The sequence below is a fragment of the Pipra filicauda genome, unplaced genomic scaffold (genome assembly GCF_003945595.2).
Source record: "Pipra filicauda isolate LSUMZ 115617 unplaced genomic scaffold, ASM394559v2 scaffold71_size5581439_pilon, whole genome shotgun sequence".
NCBI classification, from domain to species: Eukaryota; Metazoa; Chordata; class Aves; order Passeriformes; family Pipridae; genus Pipra; species Pipra filicauda.
This window is the reverse complement of record NW_024104887.1, coordinates 5,132,632-5,143,052: the sequence shown is the minus strand read 5'-3', so window position 1 is coordinate 5,143,052 and position 10,421 is coordinate 5,132,632. Positions and strand designations below refer to the sequence as shown.

The 10,421-nt window shown below is 61.7% G+C and overlaps 2 protein-coding genes across 4 annotated transcripts; one reads left to right on the top strand and one right to left on the bottom strand.

Moving 5' to 3' along the window:
- Positions 1 to 84: 84 nt before the first annotated feature.
- VTN (vitronectin) lies at positions 85 to 5,793 on the top strand. 2 transcript variants are annotated; one of them, XM_039389251.1, is made up of 10 exons: positions 85 to 166; positions 257 to 350; positions 2,073 to 2,222; positions 2,695 to 2,814; positions 3,334 to 3,642; positions 3,749 to 3,888; positions 4,151 to 4,307; positions 4,421 to 4,570; positions 5,138 to 5,410; positions 5,601 to 5,793. In XM_039389251.1, the coding sequence occupies exons 3-10, from the start codon at positions 2,162 to 2,164 to the stop codon at positions 5,717 to 5,719; spliced, it is 1,329 nt and encodes a 442-aa protein (XP_039245185.1). In that variant the 5' UTR covers positions 85 to 166; positions 257 to 350; positions 2,073 to 2,161; the 3' UTR covers positions 5,720 to 5,793. The 2 variants fall into 2 exon arrangements, with proteins under 2 accessions (XP_039245185.1, XP_027582530.1); XM_027726729.2 differs by lacking the exon at positions 85 to 166 and having other exon boundaries at positions 183 to 350.
- A 47-nt stretch (positions 5,794 to 5,840) lies between these two features.
- On the bottom strand, positions 5,841 to 10,265 carry KIF12 (kinesin family member 12). Of its 2 annotated transcripts, none has more exons than XM_039389248.1 (17): positions 10,130 to 10,265; positions 9,749 to 9,814; positions 9,538 to 9,616; positions 9,341 to 9,462; positions 9,114 to 9,189; positions 8,849 to 8,983; positions 8,628 to 8,763; positions 8,292 to 8,383; positions 7,924 to 8,059; positions 7,717 to 7,835; positions 7,512 to 7,616; positions 7,149 to 7,432; positions 6,781 to 6,964; positions 6,604 to 6,687; positions 6,392 to 6,528; positions 6,150 to 6,310; positions 5,841 to 5,998 (listed from the first exon to the last, which is right to left on the bottom strand). In XM_039389248.1, exons 1-17 carry the CDS (start codon positions 10,207 to 10,209, stop codon positions 5,934 to 5,936), a joined length of 2,061 nt encoding a protein of 686 aa, XP_039245182.1. In that variant the 5' UTR covers positions 10,210 to 10,265; the 3' UTR covers positions 5,841 to 5,933. The 2 variants fall into 2 exon arrangements, with proteins under 2 accessions (XP_039245182.1, XP_027582529.1); XM_027726728.2 differs by having other exon boundaries at positions 6,150 to 6,286.
- Between the last annotated feature and the right edge of the window lie 156 nt (positions 10,266 to 10,421).

Below are 10,421 nucleotides of genomic sequence, written 5' to 3'. Positions count from 1 at the left end.
CTCTTCTGGGTGGGCTCGGGATTTGCATGATAAAGGAAAGAGCAGAGGAAGCCTGGGCCTCTTTTGTTTTCTTTTTTCCAGGCCAGACGTGCTCAGGGCAAAAATGCTTTGGACATTTCTCGCCTGTGCTGGGAGGAGCAGCTTAAATCCTTGGCTCCAAAACCAGGTTGTTGCCAGCTCAGCCTGAGACTTAAATTCATGTTGATGTTTTGATGTGACAGAGTCGCTTTTAATCCTCTCTGAATCCACTGCGCAGGGACAGACAGAGAAGGGGACATCAGCTCACAGTGAAGGACTGGAAACAAGGCACCCCGAGTACGATACGGCGGGAGAGGCTCGGCACAGAACCAGTAAGGATTTTTCTGATAAATTATTATTAATCAGGGGTAACGATACAGCCATTGCAGTGCAGAGCAGCAGAGGGATTTGCTGCCCGGGGGCATCAAAATTCAAACCATTCCCTCAGGCTTGTCCTGACAAGGCAAGAGAAACTGAACTTTGCTTTGCTTCTAGTTTTCCTTTGCTTTGCTTTGCTTTGCTTTTTGGGAGGGATTTCTAGCCCCGGCAGCCTGGGCTCTGGGGTGGCAGGGGTTCCCAGTCTTTTACTGGGGGATCAGCCCCACCGCCTGAGCTCTCCTTGCTGGGTTTGCTCAGCTCTTGGCTACAGGGGCTCCCCAGGGCCCCGTTATCCAACTAGCCCCTCTCCTGGGATCTCCTCCTGGCACGGAAGGGCTCTCTGAGCTTTCATGGGTCTGTGGCTGGTGGTTGGGAGCCTGGAGCAGCAGGAGGGAGCTTTGTCTCAGCCGATCAGCAAAAGCAGCTCAGACATTGCCCAGCCCTTCTCCCCCAGAGCCTCCCGCAAGCCTGAGCCCTCCCAGGGCTCTTGTCCCCTGGGCTTGGTTCAACAGGGATGGGATGAAGCTGTAGTGCAGCACTGGGCTGGTGCTGGCAGCTGGGGACAATGCCAGCCCTGCCATAGCTGAGGCCAGGGGACAAGGAGGGGCATGATGGGCTTCAGGAGAAATCCTACCCCAATGGCCCATGTCTGGTGGGTGGCCTCGGCTCCCCAGGGCTTCCCAGGTGGAAATGCCTGTCTCAAAACCAAATAAAGCTCTTTTTAGCAAGGATGAGAGCACATGATGCCAGGAACTGCCTGTGTCTGAGCTGGCAGAGGAGAGACCCCTGGAGAAGTGGGCACCCTGCTCAGGTTCTTCTCTCCCCAAATCTTACATCACTTAAGGCCCAGAGCTTCACCGCTCCTGCCCCAGGGCTGGGAAGGACCCCATGGAGCTCCTGTCCCAGCAGTGCTGCGGCAGCGTAGGCAGCAGAGGAAGGATTGCTGCAGCCTCATGTACATTTGCTCCTTGCCCCTGATTAAATAACCATCCCAGAGTTATCAGAAGCTGCCAAAAGAGCTGAGTTGACATTAATCAGTAACCGAAAAGATTGGTTGGAAGGGGAATGACGGGAGCAAAATACACAGGCTTTTGTTTGCCTTCTGCAGAGAAAGTGCAGAGGGCTTCTGCCCTCCCTCTTTCCCGGCCACTCACCTCTGGCCTCTGGTCCCCATGCACAAAGGTGGCACCTGCCCCATCCCAAGCCACCATGCTTTGTGGCTCCCCAGGTCTGTTCCCAGCCTTGACATTGAGAAAGCTGAAATTCCAAGAGTAAGTCCTCCAAAGCAGTGATATTTTGGGTAAATATAAGCTCAGGGGTTTTCCCTGTGCCCTCTGAGCATTGCTCCCCCATCCTGTCTCATGTGCATTTTTGTCTTGCCAAGACCAGCCTGGGAAACATCCGGGAGCTTTAATACCATGAGAATTGCTAGGAAATAAGTGTGGTAGGACCTCAAAACTGGTTTCTGGCTCAGGCCTGCTGTCCCTCCCCACTCTCTGAAGAGTGCCCAACCTGCACACGGGCTGGGGTAGAGCTGTCTGCACGTGTGGGGAGCCCTGTCCCCCACAAACGCACCTGGCTCAGTACAGACTGCGAGGGAAGCTGAGTGGGAGATCAGCTCTGCCCCTTTTCCCCTGTTCTGACCTTGGTCTGTTTGTTTTCTCCTGCGGGGGCAGGCTGAGCAAACAGTGGATGCTGGGGCTCCGGTCGCTGCCGCGCTCCAGCCCGCACAGTCACAGGAGGGCTGCGCTCCCGGACACCCAGGATGAGGCTGCTCTTCCCTGCCCTGGCACTGGCCCTGCTCGTCACCACCCGTGCTGCTGAAGGTGAGCCTTAGCCAGCCAGGTGCCCCACGCCAGGTGCTTTGGGGATGGAGCAAGTGCAGCTCCTGGGCTGATGGAGGGGGCTGAGGAGCCTGGGCAGGGGAAGGAGGGACCAGAGGGTGGCCGTGGCCACTGGCAGCATTGGCTACACTGCAGGACAGGGAGAAAGCAAGTGGGCAGCACGTGGGTATAGATGGTGCCTTGGCAAATCCCTGGCCATCCTACAGTTGGGCTGCCAGTGTGGAGCTGGGACCCTGACACAACCTTGTGCAGGGCTCCCACCTCAGCAGGACCTGGATGGGAGTGGGGTGAGGTGCCAGGTAGCCCCTGATGGTGGGGTTGACCATGAAGAAGTGGTGTGCCCCTAATCATGATATACTCAAGTTTGCTTTCATCCCTGGGGCTGGGCTGGGGGGAGGCATAGGCCCCATTTCTCACCCCACATTACTCTTGTGCTGTGGGGTGGCTTTTGCAGACTCCTGCGAGGGCCGCTGCGATGACGGCTTCGACGCACAGCGCAAGTGCCAGTGCGACAGCCTCTGCATGTACTACCAGAGCTGCTGCAGCGACTACTCCACCGTCTGCAAGGCCAAAGGTACCAGCCTTGCAACCTCCCTCCTGGCTGGGGTATGGGGGGAATGGGGTGGCTGTGGGTGCCTGACTGGGGTAGCTCAGGGGGTCTATGCTGGGTCAGCTCTGCACCCACCTGTGTCCACAGGGTGAAGTCAGGGTGCTGCAGCACATGGGGTTTTTGGGAGCTGGCTCACTGCCACCCACAGTGTGGGGTCCATACAAATTGGATAGATTGGATAGTAGGAAAATGTCTTCACTGAAAGGGTGGTCAGGCACTGGAATAGGCTGCCCAGGGCTGTGGTGGAACCACCATCCCTGGAAGTGTTAAAAAAGAGTAGTTGTGGCACTTGGGGACATGGTTTAGTGTTGGACCTGGCAGTGTTGAGTTAACAATTGGACTTGATGATCTTGGAGATTTTTTTCAACTTTAACAATTCCATGATTCTGTAAATCCGTATTGCCTGGAAATGAGCGGCTCCCACAACCAGACCCAGTGGGAGACACTCAGGGCTTCCTGGGACCAAACTGCTCCCCCCCACAGTGACCCGGGGAGACGTCTTTGCCTTGCCGGAGGATGACTACGTCCTTGACTACAACCTCACTGTCGACTTCGGCACGGAAGAGCCCCCTAAGGCAGACCCCACGGAACTGCCCACATTCCCATCACTGGTGGAGACCACACCGGAGAGCAATCCAGGCCCTGAGGAGACAGAGCTGCCTGTGGATGTGGTGCCCACAACAGATGGGTTCGGGGAGCAGGATCCCGTGGACGAGCCTGAGGAGCTGTGCAGCAGGAAACGTTTTGACGCCTTCACCGACCTGAAGAACGGTTCCCTTTATGCTTTCCGAGGTACCTTGGGGACCTTTCCCAGGCACATGGGACATGCTGTCGCACCATCACCCCACAGCAACATCTGGAGTCCCTCCTAATGCTCCCATCTCCCTTCTCTCCCCAGGGAAGTACTTCTATGAGCTGGACAAGACGAGCGTGCGGCCTGGCTACCCCAAGCTGATCAGTGATGTCTGGGGCATCGAGGGCCCCATCGACGCAGCCTTCACACGCATCAACTGCCAGGGCAAGACTTACCTCTTCAAGGTGGGCTGGAGCTGAGCTGCAGGGCTGGGGGAGCTCCCGGGGTGGCTGGCACAGCCCCCAACCCACCCTATCTCCTCCTGGCACCCTCCATGCACCCACAAACACAGTGGTTGCCAGACATCCCCATGCCCCTGTGGCACTTCAGGGGCCCCAAGCAGCCATAGCCTCATGATGGGGCTCCCCAGTATCCACTCACTCCCCATGGCAGACCTGGGCCTGGGGGATGCTGCACCCTGACCCCACTCTGTCCCACACCCCCCAGGGCACCCAGTACTGGCGCTTTGATGATGGAGCCCTGGACCCCGGGTACCCACGTGACATCTCCGAGGGCTTTGAGGGCATCCCGAACAACGTCGACGCAGCCTTCGCTCTCCCTGCACACAGCTTCCACGGCAATGAGCGAGTCTACTTCTTCAAGGGTAAGGGGTGCAGCCCCCAGCTCCTGGGCAGAGCCTGGCACCAGCAGGACACCCCTCTGCTGCTCTCCCTTGGGGGTGTGTCCCTCACTAATACCCTGCACATCCTCTCCTAGGCAAGTACTACTGGTCCTATGACTTCGCCCAGCAGCCCACGCAGGCCGACTGCGAGAAGTCCTCCCCGTCCACCGTGTTCAAACACTACGCCTTCATGAACCGGGACAGCTGGGAGGATGTTTTCCAGATCCTCTTTGGCGGCAGGATGAGTAAGGGCTGGGGCAGCCCTGGGGGAAAGGGCTGGCGGGTGCCACTACAACCCACACAGACAGGACACAAGGGGTGCAGGCACCATGGGAGGGGGGAGCAACACCCTGCATGGGCAGGCTGGATGAGCCACCTTGTCCTGCCCAGGCCATGCACATGAACCCCCCAGGCCACAGATTCATCTCCCACAACATCCCAAATCCCACACTCCCAGCCCTTATGCCCAGCCCATCACCAGCCACCTCACACCACAGCATCACTGCTGGGGACTGTTTATTGTCACTGGAACTGAGGATGCCACAGGAAGCCCCAGCTCTGGGAAAGGGGAATGAAAAATGAAGAGGAGAAGCAGGCTCAGCAGCACAGGGTTGATCCCAGCCAAGAGTGGGGTTGGGGGCTGCTCCCGCCTCTGTCTGGCCTGTTTCCCCATCACACATCCCTTCCAGGTTGGGATTCTTTGGAGCATTCCTGTGGGTCTCGGAGCAGGCACTGGGAGTTTTCCATGGAGCTGGGCTCAGCTCACCCCATACACTGCTGCTTCTCTCACTCACCCCCTGCTCCTTTTCCAGCTGGGGCGAGTGGCCCACGACACATCAGCAGGGACTGGCGGGGGGTGCCCAGCCCGCTGGATGCTGCCATGGCCGGCAGGATCTACGTGGCCTCCCAGCAGCCCCGGAGGAGGAAGTCTCGCCGCCAGCGCAAGAGGTACAACAGCCATCGGTCCCTGAATTTGGGACTGTGGGGCTGGCTGCAAAACGACTCTGACTCCGCGGGTGTCGAAAGCGATGGGCTGTCAGGCTCCAAGTGCGAGACGCTCCAGAGTGTCTACTTCTTTGTAGGAGGTGAGTCTGGCATGGTAGAATCTGGGAATGATGTGGCACCAGGGCTGCCAGGGCAGGGGGAGGGCTCCTTTCTCTCTGTGACATCCCCAAGCACTGGGACACAGTGGGAAGGTGCCCAGGGCTGGCAGTGAGGGCTGGCAGCTCCCCACAGCCAAGAGCAGTCCTGACAGCCATCTCCCCTTCCTCCCAGACAAGTACTACCGTGTCAACCTGCGCACCAAGCGCGTGGACCTGGTGCAGCCGCGCTATCCCCGCTCCATTGCCCAGTACTGGCTGGACTGCCCGCAGCCCGGGGAGGAGAGCACCTGAGTGGGATCCCCGGAGCCGCCGGCAGCACAGCCCCAGCTAGACAGAAATAAACTGTGAGTGCCGTGCAGGCTGGAGAGCCCTGTGTGTATGTCCATACAACGGGTCTGCATGATCCTTGTAGTCCCAGATCCCTGTGTCCCCGAGAGCTGTGGTTGTCCCCCAGTCCGTGCCAGATCCCTGCTGCTGGCCCCATCCACGGTGTGACTGTGGCTGCTCAGATCTGCTCTGCCAGCCAGTCCAGTGCCTCTTCCCACTGGAGGAGAGGGACAGTGCCGGCAGCTGCCAGCAGAGAGCCATCAGGGTTAGCTCTCCACTGCCCCTGGGATCAGTCCATAGCCCCATGTGTGAGTGGCTGTGCTGAGGATAGGTGCCCATCCCGGAGGGACCCCATCTGAGGCTCTGCCTGATCTCCCCTCATTGCCTTGCTCACCTCTGGTCTCTGGCAATCCTGGCCATGGTGGTGCCGAAGGGATGACCCTTCCCTCAGGGCTGGGACCGCGCTCTGGGCCTGGGAGCTCCCGAGGGAGTGGGTGCTGCTGAGACAAGCTCCTGCTTCTGCCCTGGCTCCTGCCATGAGGACATGAACAAACCCTGACCCACTGTCTCACCACCGCCCCAAAACCCCAAGGGCTTCCTGAACTGCTGCTGATGCCCAGTGACCCTGGCTCTCACCGCTTTCCCTGGTGTGGCTGGGGGTGCCTGTGGAGCTGATGGGAGCCAGGCAGAGCTGTGTCCTCCTGTCTGAGGGGCAGAACACCAGCACTTCCCTCGGGGGGAGCTGGCTGCAGCACGGGGGGCACTGGCAGTACCTGTGGGAGAGCAGAGAGGGCAAGGCTGCTATGCCACACTGTGCCACCCCCCTCCAAAGAGCCCTGGGGCTGTACCTGGGACACGGTGGCATCAGCTGGCCCGGGACAGCACTGTGGGCACCCTGGGCAGCTGGAGCGGCCGGAGGCAGGAGGCAGCTTCTGCAAGAGCGGACAGCAGCAGGTGGGTGGTTTATGCATCCTCCCCTTGCCATGGGCAGGATACACATGGAGCCCAGGGTCCCCCACTCTCACCGGCAGCCGGGGGATGGAGGCAGATGTTGTGTTGGGCTGTCGGAGCCTTGTGGAGTGACCAGGGGGGATTTGGGGGGCGTGGGCACTCCGGAGCAAGGGCTGGCTGTCACAGGAGCTGCGGGTGGCTCTGTGGGAAGGGCCATCTGGGATGTCACCACTGGGGTCTGGGGACAACCAGGGCTGCCTGGGGAGCAGTGAGGGAACATGGCAGGGCGTTGGCAACCTTCAGAGAGCCTCAGAGCCCTGCCCAGCCCCACAGAGTTCCTGGGAGAAGCTGGCCGGCACTGAGTGTTGTCCGGCTGGGGGCTCTGGCTGTCCCATTGACCCCTTGATGCCCTGTTCAGGGGTCCCGCACATGCCCCCCATACCTCATGTGCTCATTCTCCACCACGAAATCCCGCAGGAGACCATAAAGGCTGGGCCAGGCTGGTGTTCCCTCCGAAGGGAGCTGCCTTTCAAGAGGGAGGTGATGCAGCCCTGCGGGGCCGTACCTGCCTCCCCAGCTCAGGCAAGATTTTGGAGGGTTCCCTGGGACCTCTGTGCTCCTCACTGGCACCCTGGGCAGGCACAGCTGCTGGCGCAGGGAGAGGTTTTCCAGCTTTAGGGCATGGATTTCTTCCTCCAAGTTTTGCAGCAGCTTCTCCCGGGACACCTGGGAGCATAAGGGGATGGCTCAGGGGGGTCCAAAAAGAAGGGCAGAGGGGCTCAGAAGGGTTCCCTGTCTGTAATACCCTGTTGGCCAGGGGTCTGGTGGTGACCCTCCCAGCCCGGCTGGCATAGTGCAATGTACTCAGTGTCTCTGAGAGGCAGCGTGAGGATGGAGAGATGCAGGCGACCTGCAGACAAGGAAGAGACGCGGGTGAGCTGTCACTGTCCCCCTCCAGCCCTCCAACCCATGGGGCAAGCCCCCTGTTCAGCCCTCCTCCACACATGTACCATCAGGGTGATGCCTGAGCCGCCCAGGGAGCGGGCCAGCAGCCGGGTGAGCTTGCTGTCCCGGTATGGGATGTGTGTCCACTTCCCTCGGGGTTTGGCCAACAGAGAGATGCAATGTCCTGCCGAAGGATGAGCCACAGAGGGTGCAACAGGGCTCTGGCGAGGACCAGCAGCTTGTGCTCCCCTGGTGGGTCACACAACTCTTACCCAGTGCCAGGAGGCTGCGGTTGATGCTGTTGGCCTCCACGGAGAGCTCCCCGCTGGAGCCGGTCTCCTTCACCCGCTCGCTGCCAGCCAGGTCCACGAAGCAGAGTGTGCCCTGCTTGCTGGGGCAGGTGCTGGGCTGGGGGACCCGCGTTGGTGGAGTAATGCTTTGGTGCCCCTCAACCCTTCCCCGTGGCCCACAGCAGTGCCCCAACCCCTGGATCTGGAACTGGGCTCCCTGCTGCTCACCACAGCCCCACCATTGTGACCTTGAGGAGGAGGACATGACCCCACCAGCCTGGGGCTGTTTGTACCCCCACAATGAGCCCTGGGCCCCCCAAACCCTCCCCCAGAGCAGGACACATGCTCACAGCCCGGCTGCGGATGTGGATGGTCAGAAGAGCATGGCTGCGGCTGGAGTGCCTGTTGAGGGCATGCGCTGAGGTTCGTCGCCTCTGGGATCCTGCCAGGGATGGAATTGAGAGCTGCAGGGAGGCAGGAGACCCCACACTCTGGTAGGGCACCCACTGCCCACCCCCTGACAGACAGGAGCCTGCCTTGGCTCTGCAACAGGAAGAGAAGCTGTTCCTCTTGGCTGTCATTGGAGCCCCACCAGCCCTGGGAACAGTCTGCAGGGGGCTGAATCCCCCCATACCAGGTCTAGAACCCCCTGAACATGCCCCAGCCCTGCACCTGTGGCACAGCACCTTGCAGGAGCAGGCTCACAATGGCCTCCAGGCTCTCGAAGTCCACACTGAGCTGGTTCTCCACGTAGAAGCCGCGGGTTTTGCTCCACCGCAGGGGCAGAGCGCACGGCGGCCCCGGGCTCAGCAGGTCCCGGACCTGCGGGTATGGCAGAGGGAAGGCACAGGGGCAGTGGGGCACAGAGTGCCGGCAGGACCGGATGGGGGGCTAGGCAGGCACTTACCTGCTCGTTGTAGATCTCGAGGTAGGAAGCACTGAGAGCCAGGTCTGAGCCACGGCTCCGGCTCTGCTCCAGGAGGCAGGCGAAGGACCTCTGCATCAGCCCCAGCAGGGCCGGGGACGCCGGCTGGGTCTCACTCTGCGGAGATGCCAGAATGGTGAGTGGTCAACAGTACTGGGCACCCACCTGCTCCCAGAGCGCAGGACCGAGTGGGAAGAGCCCATCCCACCTCCAGGATCAGGTGAGGTGCGGAGGGACAGCGGTGTACCTGAGTGAGGGGTCCCATCAGGGTGTAGGTCTTCCCCGAACCTGTCTGCCCGAAGGCAAAGACGGTGCAGGAGAATCTGGGGAAGATGCTGAGAGTCAGGCATGGCCCCAGGCCGTGGCACAGGGATGCCACCTCCCGGCACAGCCCCGGCAGTGCAGACCCGCCGACGATGCCCGGCGTGGGGCAGATGGAGGTTTGGGGTCCACGGGGGGCTGGCCAGGACTTACCCATCTATCGCCAGCTCCACCAGCTGCCTCATCCCGCTGCCTTCGAACACAGCCTCCTGTGAGGCGCTGGCGTCGAACACGGCGCTGAACCCAAAGGTGGCATCGTGCCTGGCCGCGCTCACCTGGGCGTGGGGACAGAGGCAGCTCAGAGGGTGCCGCAGCACCCCCCGACCCCCCGGTTGGCAGGTAGCACTTACGTGGACCGCACCGTCACCGAGGCTATGCACAACCCGCCGGTCACCTCGCCGCGTCTCCTTACAGGTCAGTGGTCGGACCCTAACGATGGGGCGTGCATGGGAGGACACAGAGGTGTCGCTACTTGTGGACTCTGGGGAGCTCCGCTGTGCCCCTGCCCCAGGCAGGGAGATCCCTGCCGCGTCCCCGAGCCCTTCACGTCCCCCTCCGTACCTTAGCACCACCCTCAGCCGCGTCTCTCTGCCCTCCACGGGGCCCTCCCGCTCCTCTCCGGGGCTCCTGTGGGGAGCAGAAGGCAGTGGGGTGGTGGGTGCCTCCCTGCTGGGGGTTCTGCTGGCCGGCACCCCGGGGGCTGGGGTAGGGGGAGCCGCAGTCATGCTGCGCTCAAGCCGCCCCCCCCGCCCACTGTGCCCCGTGCCCTGGCAGGGGACAGAGCTCAGTGTTCCCCCATGTCTCCGCAGAGGGACGGTCCAATGCCCCCAGACTATTTGCGATGCCTCCCCCGCCGGCTGCATCAGCCGGGCCGTCACTGCCCAGGTCCTGCTGCTCCAAGACGCAGTGGCCTCCCTCCGCTCCCTCTCCCTCACAACTTACGGTCTCTCCTGGCCCCGTGGGAGCGTTCCGGGCCGGCGGTCCGTCTGGGGCTCCCCGCCCCGCTCCCCCTCCGGCTCCATGCGCCCTCCAGCACCCCGCACTTGGGGGTGCCCGCAGCTCCCGGCCGGCCCCGGCGGGAGCCACCGCCAGCCGGCCCGGGCTGCCCCGCACAACCGGTACCACCGCTCCGGTTAAACATTGACCGTGCCAGCCCCGCAGGAGAGCGGCGGCCGCACAGCGGGGGGCGAGCGGGGGGGCGGGCGGGGAGCCGGGGAGGGGGCGCAGGGGGCAG